The 18,833-nt window shown below is 35.4% G+C and overlaps 1 protein-coding gene and 1 long non-coding RNA gene across 2 annotated transcripts; both read right to left on the reverse strand.

Annotated features, from left to right (window-relative positions):
• Positions 1 to 934: 934 nt before the first annotated feature.
• On the reverse strand, positions 935 to 1,722 carry LOC113324880. The gene is made up of 2 exons (XR_003347952.1): positions 1,555 to 1,722; positions 935 to 1,126 (listed from the first exon to the last, which is right to left on the reverse strand). It is a non-coding gene; the product is annotated as an uncharacterized LOC113324880 (long non-coding RNA).
• Positions 1,723 to 5,053: 3,331 nt separating this feature from the next.
• On the reverse strand, positions 5,054 to 5,527 carry LOC113339067. Its single transcript, XM_026584472.1, has one exon. The coding sequence runs from the start codon at positions 5,525 to 5,527 to the stop codon at positions 5,054 to 5,056; it is 474 nt and encodes a 157-aa protein (XP_026440257.1).
• Between the last annotated feature and the right edge of the window lie 13,306 nt (positions 5,528 to 18,833).

An 18,833-nucleotide genomic window follows, 5' to 3' on the forward strand; every position in this document is an offset into this window, starting at 1 on the left:
AGCCAATCTCAATGTGCTTAGTACGTTCACGAAATATTAGGATTTTGGGCAATGTGAATTGTTGCTTGACTATCACAGGAAACAGTGATAGGAAGAGGACATGTAAAATGCAAGTCTTTGAAGAGATAAAATAACCATCGAAGTTCGGATGTTATATTTACCAAAGACTGATATTCAGCTTCAGCTGATGAACCAGCCACAGTGGATTGTTTCTTAGATTTCCATGAAATAGGACTGTTACCTAAAGTAACAAAATATCCAGTGGTAGAATGTCGTGTCATAGGACATCTTGCCCAATCAGAGTCTGTGTAACCATGGATAGAAGGATAACTGGATGAGGAAATAAATATGCCATGTCCAATTGTTCCTTTGAGATATCTGAGAATGCGATGAGCAGCATCCATATGAGCGAATCTTGGATGTTGCAAGAATTGACTCAGATAATTAACTGAGTATATAATATCTGGTCGTGTTACCGTGAGGTATAACAAACGACCAATTAAACGAGGAAAGCAGCTTGGATCGGGTAATTTCGTACCATCTGTAGGAAGCAACTTGAGTTTCGCATCCATTGGAAAAGTTGATGTACGAGCCCCTGTGATTCCAAAATCCTTAAGGATATCAAGAATATATTTTCTTTGACAGAGACATATACCCTTGGATGAGCGAGAAACTTCAATGCCCAAATAATACTTCAAACAACCAAGATCCTTGATTGAAAAATGAGAAGCGAGACGCAGTTTGAGAGAATTAATGAAGTTATCATCTGTGCCAGTTAAGGATGCACATGGTCCGGTACGGTACGTATTTCTTATGGAACCGTTCCTTATACTTGGTGTTCACTGGTACTTCATTTTGAGGACCGGTACTTGTACTTGTACCTCCGGTACCGGGTTTTACATATTAAAATCATAATTACGTAATTAAATTGCAGTGAACAAAAAAATTATGCAATTTCATAGCTTAGGGTATCAGTTAACAAGCATTCATTCCATTATACAAAGCAATGGAAGAAACATCAATCTTCTCATTGTTTTCTCGCCTTAACAACACAACATCAACACTATTATCTACAGCTCACTGCACTTCAACTTCATTCTTCCATTCACTGCCTCACGTTCTTTCCCTGTAAAGCATACATTCACAAACTCTTTTAATCTCTATCACTCCAATAACAACCACCAGCAACCCATTAATCCCTGTTAAGAACTAAATCTCATTTAACAAATTATTAATGGAACCCAAATTATTATACCAAAACCATTCATCTAAAATCACTAAAAACTGTAGAAAAACCAAATCAATAAAAATCCCTCTGAAATCTAAACAAAAATCATGAAATTGGAATCATCAATTACTGCAATTTAATCAAGTGATGTAAAAGAAGAAAATCTAAATTTAGAAGAACCCTAAATCAACAGAACAAGGGTTTACTCAAAAGTAAAAACCCTAATCAATCTCAAATCAAATTAACGATTCTAACCCAAATCAATCCAACAAAAATTGAAACATGCAATTACTTCGTAGAAAAAGCAGAAGAGGTAGAATAAGTACCTAATATTAACCGGGTGATGGAGAAGAAGAATAACTAAACCAAAAAATCCATTCTTCAGTATCTCAACTCCCACCCACCATTAACATCTGAATCTGTCTCACGGTAAGATGGTAGTTACTTCAAATCAAACCCTACATTAGAGAAAAAAGACGAGGATGCGAGAGAAAAAAAGATGAAGAAAAATGATGAGAGAATAAATTACTCGATAGTTAATAGGAATCTTAAAACTAGGATGGATGGTTATAATTAGATAGTAATCAAAATATCAGCGGATGCTAATGACCGGGATATATGGTCCGGTACAGGCCAGGAATCATTAGAAACCGAGTACTTGTACCGGTAATACATCAGTTCCATTCTCTATTATCGTTCCCTGTACTTGCTGGTCCGGTACGGTTTCGGTTCTTTTTTCCGGTTCGAGTCCGGTACACACCGGTTCTGGGACGGTTCTTGTGCAAACTTAGTGCCAGTGATGATAATATCATCAACATAAACAAGAACAAAAATAGAGGTTGTACCTCGATGATATGTGAAGAGAATTATCACATAATTATTTGGTAAAACCTTCAGATAATAAAACTGAAGAAAGTTTTGCAAACCATTGACGAGAGGCTTTCTTTAAACCATAGAGAGCCTTTCTGAGTTTGAAAACTTTAGACTCACCTGGACGTGCCATACCCGGGGGAATACTCATGTAAATTTCTTCATCCAGATCTCCTTGAAGAAACGCATTGTTAACATCAAGGTGTTGAAGAGACCATCTTTTAATAACTGCAACTGATAATAAGACACGAACAGTAACCATCTTAGGTACTGGTGCAAAGGTATCATAGTAGCCTATACCTTCTTATTGAGTGTAGCCTTTGGATACTAGTCGATCCTTGTAATGTTCAACGGTTCCATCAACATTGAACTTGATTTAAAAACCCATTTGCAGCCGATGGCTGTTTTACCAAGTGGTAAATCTACTAAAATCCAAGTATTGTTGGCTTCCAAAGCAATGATTTCTTTGGCCATGGATGCGCGCCATTTGGGACATTTATTTTCCTGAGATAATGATCTGGGTTCGTCAATTAGAATAACTTAAGATAAAAAGGCTTTGTGTGAAGGAGTGCATTTGTCAAAGGACAAAAAAATTGTCATTGGATACGGCGATGCGGATGCATCCGTAGTGGAAAACAATGATAATCCTTTAAATAAGATGGTGGATTAGGATAACGGGTTGGATGAGAGTTTATTGCTGATGATTCAGTCTCTAGAGAGGTAGTTACCTGACTAAGTAGAGACGTTGTTGGTTGGCCTGGAAATATGGCAGGTGACGGAACTACTGGAGGAAGATTAATATCTGTAGGAATTGGTCCTGCAGGATGTACAGGTGATGTGATATTCATGGAATTACGTGTAGCAATAGATTGGTGTGCAGCGGAATTGCGATAAGGCATGAAAGGATCGAAATGCTCATAATGAGGCTGAGAGATTGGGATAGACAGATGCTCAGAACTTAGAATATCACTGCGTGATTGTGACTGAAATATGGATTCATAATAGAGTACTCGGACTGTTGAATCTCAACATGAACTGATGCTGATGGAGAAGCAGAAATATCTTTAAAAGGAAATGTATGTTCATGAAACACCACATCACGTGAAACATACACATATTTAGAAGACAAAACGTAAATTTTGTAACCCTTCTAGCCATGTGGATATCCGATGAAAATGTCGGGCTTAGCACGTTGATCGAACTTGTCAAAATACAACCAAACACACGGAGATATGAATAATATGGTTGGTAATTCAAAAGCAACTCATGTGGAGATTTATGAGATAATATCGGTGTTGGTAATTTGTTAATTAGATATGTTGCAGCTAAAACGCAATCTCCCCAAAATTGAATGGGTAAATTAGCTTGAAAACGCAAAGACCTTGCAACATTGAGCAAGTGACGAGGTTTGTGTTTAACAATGCCATTTTGTTGTGGCGTATATACACAACTGGTTTGGTGGATAATTCCATTTTGATGGAAACAGGATTAAAGTTCTTTGGATTTGAACTCGGATCCATTGTCAGACCTGAAAATCTATAATTGGGGAATAACTAATGAGTGAATACCAAAGGAGATGCTGGTTATTTTATGGCCAAATTGCGTGACAACAAAAGAAAAAAAAATATTTGAGAAACTTTAAAGTTTCGGATTTCACCTTCATTAAAAAGACCCAAGTACATCTAGAGTGTCAACTACAATAGTAAGAAAATACTTGGCACTAGTTAAAGAAGGGGTAGAGAAAGGTCCCCAAATGTCAGCACGAATTAATTGGAAAGGATGCTTAGACAAAGAAACACTTTTATTAAACAGAAGTCGAGATTGTTTTGCTCTGAGGAATACATCACATAAGTGGTTAAACGAAGAACGAATGTAAAGAAATTTGCGAGACAAAAAATTGAAAAAATCCATATTTGAATGGCCTAGACGACAGTGCCATGTGTCGACTGGCTTATTTGCAGCAAAAGAAGAAACTGATGGTTGAAAACTGAAATAATAGAGGTCAGCGATGCGCCTACACCATCCAATATTTGTTTTCGTGTGAAGGTCCTGGAAGATGCAAGACTCATGTGAGAATTGAATACAACATTTTTCTATGCTTGTAAGTTGACTTACAATGATCAGATTGGACTTAAAACTTGAAATGTGAAAAACATTAAGCAATTAAATATTGGGAGATAAGTTTATTGTCCCAATATGAGTGACAGATATATTTGAGCCATCTGGCAATTGAACCGTGATTGAGTTCATAACTAATGTATAAGATGAAAAACAAGAAAAGTAGAACATATATGATGAGTCGCACCACTTCCATACAGGAGAAGAACAGGTTAGATAAATACCTGCAAAATTGGCATATGAAGTTACGCCAGTTTCAGCTGAATTCGGTTCAAGGAGAGAAAGAAGCCTGGCGTATTAAGAAGCACTGATATTAGGAGCAGCTGGTGCAATAGGAACAACAGAAGCAGCATAAGCTGGAGGAGCATTGTCTCTTGGTCTTGGAGGGTCTTTGGGATAGCCATTGAGTTTCAAACACGTTATCCGAGTGTGACCATGCTTATTGCAGTGCTTGCAGAAAGGTCTTTTCCTTTTGTTAGTACCACTGCCATTACTATGAACGGTTCCAAGTTTTGAAAAAGATCTCGGATTTGATCGTGCATAGTTTGAGTCACTGCGAGAGACATTCAGTGTTGCATATTCAATTTGAGTAACAGAGGATGAGTTAATACCTTGTTGCTCCTCCTCCTGTCTCACTAGGTTGTACAGTTTAGAAGCAGACGGCATGAGCTCCATCTACAAGCATTGGCTACGCAAATTAGAGAAGCGATTGGGAAGTCCCTGTAAGAATTCCATTCATATGTCTTGGGTGTGATAATCCATAAAATCCTTTCCTGCACCACAGATGCATGGCACAGGAGGTATGAACGAGTCTAGTTGATCCCACAGAGTCTTGATTTAGGTGAAGTACATCGCAACGTTCAGATTCTCTTGTTTCAGGGAAGAAATTGATTGTTTCATGGAAAAAATCTCTGGTGCATTGGTATGAGAAAAACGGTTTTTAATATCCAACCATTGTGCTCGTGCAGATGGGAACGACATCACACTGGATTTGGTAACTGGATAAACGGAGTTTTCAACCCAGCTACCAACTAAATCATCTGCTCGAGTCCAATGGAGCAGATCAATTGGATCTGTCGGTTTGGGAATGAATCCATCAATGTAGCCTAGTTTAGCTTTGGCACTTAGGGATTTTATGATTTTTCTCTCCCAGATGCAATAGCTATCATCAGTGAGAAGAGGAGTGAATATGACAGTTGTGGGGTTGTTAGCCGGATGCACATAATAGGGACTCGATTGAGGAAGACCTGAATCTCTATTAGGTGTTGATTCACTGGTTGATGGAGGGATTTGGGCGTCTTCACCAGACATGATGATGCAGTTGTAGAGAAAAGAAAGAAAAAAAAACTGAACCCATTTCTAGATTACCATGTTGCAATATTGGTTTTGAAGTTTTCTATATCTCACAACTGTGTAGAGATGTATTTATTGAGATGTATTTATAGTATTACAAGCGTACATAGATGAGAAAACATAAGAGAACCGCAAAGGAATAGGTGCAATCGAACAATAGTTAGACTAGACCTAGTAATCTATAGAATAGGTAAATTACAGTTGGTATATCAAAAGAATAGGAAGACTAAATATATGACAACATGATGTGTATGTGGCAAGTCGTACATGATGATCTTAATACCACTTCCACGGTGGGAGGGCCCATTCCAAGAAGAATTTGAAGATGGGGTATGTCTGCGACTACTTTCGCCACGTTTCAGAAAAAAATGATATTTTCGTCTTGTTTCAGAAAAGGTGATATTTTCACTCAGTTTTAGAAAAAATGATACTTTCGCCCCCTTTAAGAAAAAGTGATACTTTCGCCTTGTTTAAGAAAAAGTGATACTTTCGCATTGTTTCATAAACGGGCCGAAAGTATCACTTTTATTGAAATGGAGTGAAAGTATCACTTTTTCGGAAACAAAAAATTAGTCGATCCATAAACCAAAATATGGTTGCATGATATGTTATGCATGGTGGTTTGCATAATGACTATGTATTCAATTTTCGAAAATTGTGTCTAAAGTGAAAATATCACTTTTCTTGAAACGGAGGGAGCACATACATAATTTTTTTTTGAAGCATGTAGATACATTTTATTAGTTGCAATGGAAAATTAGTTGATGTATAAGCCAAAATATGGCTACATAGAGTATTATGTATCCTTTCCGGTGGTTTGCATAATGGATATACATCAAATTTTCTAAAATTGTGCCTAAAATGATAAACACTTCCGAATTTTTTGTAAAAACTCTAAATTTGATCATGTTGTTTGTGTTCGTTGCGTAGATCTTTTTATAACCTTTCCAACGAGATAAAATTTGTAAGATTCCAAGACACGGATTTTCAAATATGTTATATTAAAGTTTGCTTTCCAATTATACCCCTAAAAAATAGGATATAAAGAATACTAAGATCCGTAAGGAATTATGTGAAAAGGCTTCATCAAAAAAAAGGCTCACCAAATTTAATCTTTTTATTAAATTTAACATTTTTGTTAGGTTTCAATTTACAAGAAAAAATGATCGTAAAAAGACTCCCTTTCCTTCGGACCCTTTAAACACTCCTGTCGGTAGGTCCAATTATGAATCAAAAATGTGAATTAAAGAAAAATGAACAAACTTACAGACCCTCTTAGATGTATAGGAACACAGCTAATCAATTGTGAATCTCGTTTTGCATATTACCAGAACCTTCGGGAAAGTAAGGTGCCCCAGATGTAAAAGTCAATGGAAAGTCAGTAAGAAACCAACAGAATTCTTAAGTTAACAAGTATAATAACGACGGTTCATTTGATAAAGCCTAGTTCCTGGGAACTCCCTATCCTAACAGCAAAGTACTAAATTACCCAGCTAATACCAATTTAGGGATGCAATGATGGAGACATAGAAGTACACCAAACTACCTGGAGGTTCCAATACTTGGGAGGCGAAGCTGAAGTAACTTGCTGACCAGACTGACTCAAATTCTTTAATCGTCCAAAATACCTGGAAGGGACAGTACTTGGTAATTAGTTCATCCTGATATATAAAGAGGTGTATTGGATTAGGATTTAAGTGGACATTTAACGATCATAAAAACTCCTAGGTATTCAATTAGAATTTATAATAAATCATTTAATATCCTTGATATTCAATTTGGATAGTTTTAGATTCATCAAATATACTAAGTATTCAATTTATTTAAGATTCCTTTGGATAGTTAAGGACCAAATTATATATAGATACTATAATCTGGATGGGACAAATGGTGACCAACGACGGCCGAAAAAAGATACAATCATGCACCATCATGCACCAAAACAACTCAAAGTGTGCTCACATCCTAAGCTAAGGTCTTTTGTGAAATATGGCACTTCCCAACTTCCCATAAATAGGATACGATCAGGTTTGGGAAAAGGGGACTTTTCTTTTCCCCTTCTTCTTCTCCCCATCGGCAATTCAGTTCTATGCTTGCAAAAATGTAACCAATCAAACAGATAATAAACTCATCATTTATCCTCCCGTGGATGTAGGCATAGCCGAACCACGTCAAATCAATTGTGTGAATGTCTCTTTTATTTACTTGCACTTAATCATTTGCCTGTGATTTTTATCTACATCTTATGTTATCTGCTGTGTTATCACTTTTGATCAATTGGTTGTGATACTAGATAAATGGTATTCACAATATATATGGATTATTATGGATATTTGTAGGCAAAATATGTGTGCTATTATCTCATATCAATATCAACTCACACCACAAGAATTTCATGGATTCTTATGGATATTTTGTTTTATTATCCCATGCTATGTTTTTCCACCGCCACCGCCCACTACCGCTTACCGACCAACGCCACCACCATCACTGACCACAACCATTGACCACCAACTATCACCACCGAAATAAATCACCGCAGCCACCAATCACCACGACCACCACATACACCGCCCACCACCAATAACAACCATCGTCACTAACACCTGCCCACGCCATCACCCTTACCTCTGACTTATGGATGGGTTTTTTTGAAAGAGAAATATGCTGCAATTTAATACAAATCTAAACGAATCCCAATTAATCTATTATAATCTAAAATGATATATCCATAAAAATCTTAAAAGAAACATTATAAATCCACTAGATTCAGACATACTAGTATCCATTTTTATTCGTACAAATCTTGATCCAACACACCCTGATAATTTGATCTTATACAAATACTATAGGTCTAACAAAAACAAGAATATATCACTCCATAAAGGAGAAATAGAACTGATAAAGAACTAACTGTAACAATACCAGGATAATGTCAATGGAATGCTTCATTAAAGGGATAATGCCAATAGCAATAGAAATGGTTCTTCATTATCCAATTTCAATATGCAACAACCCGTATAGACGGAGATTACCTGTTCAATATACGTATGTGCGGATATTATTGAATACAATGAACCTTGTTGCTTGTTTGTCTAATCACGCCTTCTGTTTCTTATTAATTTTAATTGAATGCATTGATTTTGAACATTGTGATCCTATTTCGTTCAACGAAATTAACGTGCTCTTGTGAGAAAATACGGGAGGAAATTGTTCCTTAAAATCAATCAACCTTTTTGAGCCAGATGCTTTTGGATCATAAATATCGAGATAACTTGAAGTGGCTGGTTATATATTCAAAATAATAAAGTTGTTGGGGCAAGGCAAGAAAAGCCAACTCACCAACCAGCATGACGATCTATGTGCATTTTAGAGAACAATAAATGTTGAATAAGATTTTTACATGTTTTGGATATTAACTTGTAGTGTAGAACTGATTCAAAGGATATACAGAATTCATCATCGGGTATTGTTAACTTGTACACCCATGCACAAGTTAATTACCTTTAAATAATATTATTTGTTCCTTGTAGCTGTCAACGATTTTGGGAATCACAATAATTCTTGTTTAAGCAAATTTAATATTGGAAAAAATGCTTTTTCCTGTTTTATCCTTTTACTAAATTTAATTTATTTAGTTACTTATAGAAAATCATCATCATCTCCTCCTGCTTAAAAGAAAAATCGTTAAGACTAATTAAAGTTTTCATTTTCTTATCTCATAATCATCATCCCCGATTTTTTCCTTCCACCAGAGAATCAGTCGGAAAATCTATTATTTTATTTAAATAATTTTAAGATTCACATGGTTCAAGATTAATATTTGTTAGGGTTTAATACAATCTTTACAATATCTTGATCTAGATCATATAAACTAAAAACTTGAAACATATAATTTAGGGTTTTGATTAGAATCATCAGTCATGCATCATCCATCACAATTTCATAAACAAGAAAAAAAAATCTTAAATCTGGATCAGAAAAATTGTGATATCAATTTTTGTTTTCTAAATTAAACCCCAAATCCGATTAACCAAACCCCAAATACAAAAATCTATCTTTGGGTATGCAATTTTATTAGTGCTATAATTTTGTGCCATCATGAACTCTGATAAGAACTGTGATTAAAAAAGCATAAGGAGAGAAGAGAAGAGACGAGTCACGAAACTGAGAGGAACAAAAGAGCAAGAAAATTAGTTTATTACTATAAAACTCGGGGGTATATCTGGAAGTTGGGTTTTTACTTTTTAATGCTTTTCTTATTTACCGAGAAAAAATTAAAAAGTACAGAGTACCGATAAGAAGTTATGAAAATAACAACAAGAAAACCCAATTATACCCTCTTTAACTTGTGCATGGGTGCACAAGTTAACAAGACCCTTCACAATTCATATCATCAAAGGCAACATTCAGCATCACTCTGTCGACTGCTTCCCCCTCTCTCATAATTCTCCTTTGAAATTTCAAATGGATTGCTCACATCCTGATTGATTGGCTTGGGCTTAGGCTGATTGAAGAATTGAATCAACCTTTCCACCGCAGAATAAACCAAGAGATCTTGCACAATACCTGGTGCCCATTCCTGTTGCAAACACTCTTCAACCTTAACATTCACATTGTGCTGCATATCTTTCAAATACCATGAAAAACTTTCTTGGAATCCTGGAGATTCATATCCTTGAGGAAAAGCAATCCCATATAGCAATCGATCAACAACATATTCACATGGATGCCAGTGAATTCGTGGTTCAATATCAACCTCCAACATCACTTTATTGCATTTCTGCTTCTTGTTAATTTCATTTTAACCCACGCTGGAAGACCTAAACATTATTCTACTAATCTGAGACTTAATGAAGATGAAAAGAAGGGAAAGAAAATGATACAAATTTCGTCCAAAGGAACTAGTTTTATAGTTGAATATATAGTTTGGTCTTGGGTCTCTTCAACATTTAATGGCAGTGTTTCCAAAAAAAACCTATCTCTTCAAAAACCTATACCCTATAAGCAACAAATTTTTCTCTATACCTTTAACTGTTATCTTTATTCTCCTGTTGACAGATGGCGTTGTTAATCCGACTAAGCTGCCACTTTTCACCTGGCATATTTCGGTGTACTTAGCTGACTTGAATACCGCACATGACTTTCGCACATACATCATTCAGAAATACTCTAATCTGACTGGAATTTCACATAACACTGCTGACTGGCTCGCTGAATCATTGCAGTCTCAAGTCATACACAGGAAAAAGTCATGCTTGGGTGACTATAAGGCTCAACAACTTTCAATCTGGTTTGTTTATTTTAACACTTTAACCTGGCCAAACTAGCTCTATACATGCAATAATACATCTAAACATTTTGTCATAGTCATATTTTTCACCAACAAATTTCTTCACAGCTTTTTCTTTCTATTAAAAACTATAATCCTTCTTTAACCTTAGGACTGATCTTGATGCTACTAGATATCTCACATTTTGGAATTTAGCCTTATGTCAGGATAAGTTAAATAAAAACACACCCTGTAGAATAGATCACGGGTATGCTAAACATTTTAAATTGTATACTCATTTTGCTCTTATCTTATGGTTCATAGAAAGGTCGTTCTCACAAGCTCAACTAGTAGTCAAATTGTGCAAACAACTCAGTGCTCACCAGCTAAATCTATACTGTCTAGATTCAGAGGACACATGGGAATTGTACTTCTTATATACTTGGTTTTGGAGTTTAGACTCTAGTCATCCTCAACTGTCAACAAAAACAAAAAGTACCACACTCAAGTTAGATTTTTCGGTATCAAATTTCAAAATAAAGAACATGTTCGTCCCACTATCATAGTCTTCAACATCAATACCAAAATCAACACTTTCATCTTGAGCTACTCTTCTAAAGAATCCATGGTCTCAACCTCTGGAAGCAAACCAAATAATTCAATTGACAATCTGGTGGAACAAATGAACTCCACCCTTAATATCCGTGAAGACCTATTTCCAATAGTCTTTATTAATTCTGAAAACATCCTACCTAAAAAGCAAGAGAGCTGGAAATGGGTGTTCATTGGAAGGCTTTGTAGCAAAATCTCTCACAAAACCATAATTATCTTTAGATTTATAACTCCAACTGGGAACTTAGAAGGGATGATGAGATAGCTCTTTGGAAGAAAATAAGAAACTATTACTCCATCAGGCTTGGTAGTGTTGAAGATTATAACATATTCATACAATGAGGAACAAGAGATATCTTCAACGAACTTATTGTTCTTACTGAAGTACCTCCATCAGGACATGATTATACTGATGAAGCCAATTTTTATGCTGTCAAAATTTGGATCCTAGTTAAAAGAGTACCTAGACATATCATATCAGATATAAAAAATATTCTCCAACCTGCTGGAATCTTCCAAGAAGCAAAAAGATCTTGTAGCAGAGATGAAGATGAGAAGAATATAGAGGCCCTATTAACCATAGAGACGAGAAGAATCTTGGGTTACATCGAATTCCATTTCACTTGGATTAACAGAAGATTGGGAAACCAGTTGAATGAACAGAGGTTAGACAGAGGGTTGGCTATTAATGCTTGGTTAGAAAAAATTTCCAAACTCTACCATTTCTAATCTACCATCTATAGGATCTGACCACAACCCAATTATTCTCAACACCAATTCCAAATGGAAACAAGGCCATGCACATTCCTTTCAAATTCTTTGGTCCTTGGCTCAACTATTAAGATTCCAACGACATCATTGTTGAATATTGGAAAAAATCATAAAGGCTCTTTTGCTTTTAAAATATCCAGAAAACTCAGAGATGTTAAAGTCATGGTGAAATTATGGAACAATGAAACTTACGTAATATCAATTCTCACCTTGAAAACGGCCTCCAACACCTTGATTGGGTGACCAAAAATCAGTTCAACATCAATAGAGGAAGAGATATTAAGTAAGCAAAAAAGATTGTAGAGAGAGTTTTGGCGAAAAAAAAAAAGAAGAGATCAGCTCATAAAATTGGGAGATAGAAACACCAAGTTCTTCCATGACTCTGCCAAGAAAAAATATAGAAGAAAAAAAATTGACTCTATTCAAAAGGAAGATGGTACATGGATTCATAATATCAAGGACATTACCAACTGCTTCACCAACCACTTTTCTAATATGACTACTGTTGAAACTATTCACATAAACCAGTCCATTATCAACCTCATGCCTTCCACTATATCCTCCACTGAAAATATAAACCTTCTCAAAGACCCTGATATCTCTGAAATCAAAAACATTCTCTTTTGCATGACTGGAGACACGGCCCAGGTCCAAATGGATTTCCTCCAAACTTCTTTCAAGACAATTGGGAAATTGTTGGGGAAGATACTACTACGATAGTTCAAAACTTCTTCACTTCTGGGTTCTTTCTAAAGGAAATTAATTCTACCTTTATATCCCTTATGCCAAAAATCGAACACCCGACATTCCCCTACCACTTCAGGCATGTCTCTCTATGTAACACTACCTACAAAATTATATCCAAACTTCTTGCTCAAAGACTTAAACCTCTCCTCCCTAAACTCATATCCCCTTTTCAATCTGCCTTCATTCATGGAAGAAAAGTTTCTTATAACATTGTCATTGCTCATGAGCTCGTCCATCATATGAATGCCAGATATGGGTAAAAATGACCAAAAGTCATTATGGGTATCCAAATTGACATGTCAAAGGCTTTTGATAGAGTCAGCTGGGAATTCCTTATGAAAATTATGGCTAAAATGTGCTTCAGTTCTCAGTAGTGTAACCTGATCATGCAATGTATCTCTACTACTAACCTTGTTGTTCTTGCGAATGGTTCTCCTAGTATATTCTTCAAACCCACAAGAGGCCTCATACAAGGTGGTCCTCTCTCACCCTACCTATTCCTTTTCTACATGGAGTCCCTTTCCAAATATCTTATACATGCTGAAGCTCAAAATATGATTCATGGTGTCAAATTGAATATTGATGCTCCTATTATTAGTCACCTTCTCTTTGCTGATGATTGTATGCTAATTTGTAAAGCGAATGCAAAAATATTATCAAAGTTCTTCAGGACTTCATTCACTCTTCAGGGAAAATGATAAACTTTTTTAAGCATGGCATCTTGTTCAGTAAAAATAGTGATCTTGGCATTGCTGATAGCATAATCCAACTCATGAAAGTTTAGAAGATTGATATCAAGGATTAATATTTAGGTTACCCTCTCTTCACCAACAAAAGCAAAGTGCAAGACTTCAAATCATGCATCGATAAATTAAAACTCAGATTAGCTGGATGGTAAGATACTCTATCAACTACTGGTAAAGTTACTATGATTCAGTCTGTTACCTATAATTTAAGCATCTACCAAATGAACTGCTTCAATCTTCCAAAGGCCACATGCAAAGAGATTAAGGACATTCAAAGATATTTCTTTTGGAATAAGGACGAAGATAAACCTAAAGGTCTTTATTACATAGCTTGGAATGTTGTTAACAAACCAAAACATCTAGGAGTCTTGGGTTTCAAGAATATGGAATATTTAAACTCTATGATCACCAAAATAGCCTGGAGATTAATCGCTGAACCTCACTCTCTATGGAGCTTCTCTATGAAGGCTGCTCATTTTCCTAATCATGAAGTCATAATAATGGATACTGAACCCAAACCTCCTGATTCTTGGATTTGGAAAGGTATTATTGAAGGAATTATTAATATACAAAAATACTACATTTGGAAGATTGGGAATGGTCATCTGATTCACATCTGGGAGGATAGATGGTATGATGGTCAAATTTACATCCTCCCAAAACCATCAAATTTTCCTCCAAACCTTAATACTGTCAATCAACTTCTCAACACCAATGGTGACTTGGACTTAGATTTAGCTTTATGGTTCACACAGAATGTTCAGCAGTCTATTTTTCTTAACCTGCGTTTTTAGGGGCCACTCAAAAGGAATTAGGGGCCACCTTTTTATTCCCATCCATTGAAGGAGGTTAAGGGATGTCTTAAAATCAAAAAATTGTCTATATTGTCCTTCACCTTTATACTAAATCTAAACCTATATCCTTTATTTTCATAATCATATCATTCCACTTCTTCTTCTCTTTTCTACCCATTGAAAATTTTTTCCATCATTTTAATTTTGATTGAAAACAAAGATCATCGATCAAACAAATGTTATGATTGATTGTTTAAAATTAAAACTCAAAATTCATTAACCTTAAAGTTGAAACTTAGAACATCAAAAAAAAGGAGTTCAACAAACAAACGAATAGATGATAGTAGTTGTGATTCAAAATTTGGATTTGATTACTTGAAATCAAAAATTTGATCCAAAAATTTTCTTGGATTTACAGTAGCAGAAACATAATCGGTAGATAACTATCTATTTTACCTACCGATTATGGTTGATGTTCTTGGATTTACACTAGCAGAAACATAATCGGTAGATAATAATCTACTTTACCTACCGATTATGGTTGATGTTCTTCGTTTCTTAAGAACATCAACCATAATCGGTAGGTAAATTGATCGATATCTACCGATTATTCTTGATTCTAAAAATTAAATTTCTATGTACAAAAAGTTACGCACAATCGATAGATAATGAACACCATTAACTACCGATTGTGAAAGTAGAAAATTTTGAAATTTTTGTTAAGTTTTGAAAATTTGAATTTGAGGCCATGAACACAATCGGCATATAATAAGCATCACTTATTAACACAATTCACTTCCGATTATGGTAGTACTAAAATTCGAAAATTTAGTATATTCGGAGGTTAAAGTAACACACTTTACTACCGATTATCGTTGTACCAAAGTTCGAAAATTTTAGGATTTTGGCAAAATCATATTTTGGGGCCAATATACATTCGGAAGTCAAATTTACTACCGATTATGGTAGTACTAATATTCGAAAATTGAATATATTCGGAGGCTAAAGTAACACACTTTACTACCGATTATGGTAGTACCAAAATTCGAAAATTTTAGGATTTTGCAAAATCACATTTTGGGGCCAATATACATTCAGAAATCAAATTTACTACCGATTATGGTAGTGCTAAAAGTTCGAAAATTGAGTATATTCGGAGGTTAAAGTAACACACTTTACTACCGATTATGGTAGTACCAAAGTTCGAAAATTTTAGGATTTTGGAAAAATCTCATTTTGGGTCCAATATACGTTCGAAAGTTAAATTTACTACCGATTATGGTAGTGCTAAAATTCGAAAATTTAGTATATTCGGAGGTTAAAGTAACACACTTTACTACCGATTATGGTAGTACCAAAGTTCGAAAATTTTAGGATTTTGGGAAAATCTCATTTTGGGGACAACATACATTCGGAAGTTAAATTTACTACCGATTATGGTAGTACTAAGATTCAAAAAATGAATATATTTGGAGGCTAAAGTAACACAATTTACTACCGATTATGGTTGTACCAAAGTCGAAAATTAAAGGATTTTGGAAAAATCTCATTTTGGGACCAATATACATTCGGAAGTTAAAGTAACACACTTTACTACCGATTATGGTTGTACCAAAGTTCGAAAAAAAAAAAAAAAAAAATCCCTCAAATTTTTTTATCACCCGAATCCTGCTCAAACTACCGAATATTGAAGGGTAATTTTTTCATTACGAAATATGGGAGATAACGGGTGAACACAATTTAGGATTGGGTGACCTTTTTTGTTTTATTGTTAGCCCCTAATTCCTTTTGAGTGGCCCCTAAAAATGCCAGGTTTTCTTACTCAACACAACATTAATACTAAAGACAACATAGCCAGGAGACTCTCTAACAAAGGATTATTCTCTGTGAAGTCTATATATGATAAACATATAGCTTGTAAAGATGCCAATGATGTTCTCACTTCCCCATGGGTTAAAATCTGGAAACTTAATACCTCTCTAGCCATTCAGTTTTTCATATAGAAATGTGCTCAAGGCATCATTCGAACCAATGTTAAGAATGCCAGTATTCATATTTATATTGATCCAATCTGCAATATTTACAAAAATGCTAAGGACGATACTACTCATGTTATCCTCTCATGTCTTGTTGCTTCTGATGTCTTGGAAAAATTGTTTGGGAACTCTCATCAGTTGTTCAGTAACTTATGCTCTTTCCATGATTGGCTTAATAGCTGGCTCACCACCCACAACTCCTCTACCAGATGGAATGCAGTTTTTGCTACTACTTGCTGGTTCATCTGGAAAGCCAGATGTGACTTGATTTTCTGGAATATTACCCCTTCTGCTGATAATACTGCTTTGACAATAACTCAGCGTATTTGCTCTTTTAATAGAGTGATACATAATAGGAATATATACATAAATAGGTATGTTCTAGGACCTCGTTTTCAAATCTAAGCCTCTTTTTTTATTTCTTACAAATCTAAGCCTATAGGACGGATTCCATCTAAATCTGTCATCTCAGTCAATTTATCGCGTTGAATCATCAATTATCGTCAAAATCTCGTACAGGGAGATCTCATGAGCTGGTTGAGATTACTTAAATGCCCTCTTCGTACGTGTATTATTGGCGTAGTATTGTTTCTCACGTGTTTCAACCTGAACTCCTAATCCAAACTCAGGAAATCTCGAAGATTTTTGGACGGCTGTGACTTAATCCAATATACATCGCTACTCTAAAGTCCATTCTTTCAGTTCTTCTCTTCCATATCTGTTCTTCTTCCGACCTCAGTTCTTCACCAGCCGTTTCTATAAACAAGAGAGATTAGAACCAGTCAACAAACTCTGGTGATTCGTTCTACCCAATAGAGCAAAAAGAAGATTGATGCTGATTTTTGGTTTTAATTGATGAAATAGAAGATGGGTTTGGTTCTGTGGAGATGAAGAAGAACAATGGATTGAAGATGGAGAAATTTATGGGAATGCGCAGGAATTGAAATTGAGATAGAGTTCGAATTAGAGAAGAAGAAATGAATCTTCCTGTTGTTAGTTGGATGAATCAATTTAGACTTGCTTCTTATTTTCAATGCGAAGCCAATGTTAATATGCTCAAAGCACCGATGCTTGATGAGATAATTAATTATGTGCAGTCACTGCAAAGGCAAGTTGAGGTATGTGATTCAACTGCGTAAAAAATGCATAACTACAAATTAATACATTGTTCTCGCCCCCTAAATGTTTGTGACATTGTCGCAACTAGTTATTTGTGAGTCCACTTTTAGGTTTAGCTGTTTTGGGTGTCCTGGGATCAACTCTTAATAAAAACAGAAATGTAGTGATGATTGAATCTAATGACGATGCTTTGGAGATAGATGGGGATTTTCCACTATCTTATTTCTTATCAGCACTACATCAAGATTCGTTTCTCTGTCAAGCTGTTGATGCAGTGAAGACATGATACATGGATCATTCAATATGGGTGAAGTGCAAGTTCATATAGCATCTCGGTATTTGATTGAGAAATTATAGATAGTGACCAAGTTAGGGGTTAAATTAGTGAAGTTTTGGGGTTTTATTTCTTAACCAAGTAGCTGCTAATACAACTATTGCGATGGAGTTCGGGTCCTCTTCTAACAATAGAAATATTGGTTATTGGTACTGAATTTAAGGAATTTCTGGTGGTTGTTTACAAGAGATTGAGAAGGGATACTAGCTGCTGCTTCAGTTAATTGGGAGAATGAATGACATGAATTTTGATTGTTTTAGGGTCCTGTTATGCTTGGGAAAGTTTGTGTTCTTGTGAATTTAAAATTGCAGGTGCGACTAAGCTGTAAGAGGAGATTCATACAACCAGTTGAAGGCTACCTCTATACATACTGAAATTGCGCTGCAATTGCTCACAGAATTCCTGAAAGAAAAATTATAAAGACTGAAATTCAAGATGAATGGATATGGGGTACTGATTGTTCTTGATAAATGATTGCAGCTGGTGGTGTCTTAATTAGCCACAAATTTAATTTGTATGTGATTGATGATGTTGCTGCAGTATCTGTGAAATGAATTTTGTGAGATTTACTAAACAGATGAAGCAGTTGCAGAATGGTTGCTAATGGTGGTGGCAGTCGTATAATCGTTTCTTGAGACATACATGAAGATGAAAGCTACTACTCCATGAATGATGGCTTGGATGTGAATGAAGACCAATCAGCTGACCCATACTAGCTGACTCGGTCTGATTTGAAAGAAAAAAAAGTGATACAGACTTGAATTAGAGATTCAAGGGACTATTATGTCATTTTACTTTCACTTAACGGTGCGAACTTTCCATCCACCATCTTT

Source organism: Papaver somniferum, chromosome 1 (assembly GCF_003573695.1).
Source record: "Papaver somniferum cultivar HN1 chromosome 1, ASM357369v1, whole genome shotgun sequence".
In the NCBI taxonomy this organism is placed as follows: domain Eukaryota; kingdom Viridiplantae; phylum Streptophyta; class Magnoliopsida; order Ranunculales; family Papaveraceae; genus Papaver; species Papaver somniferum.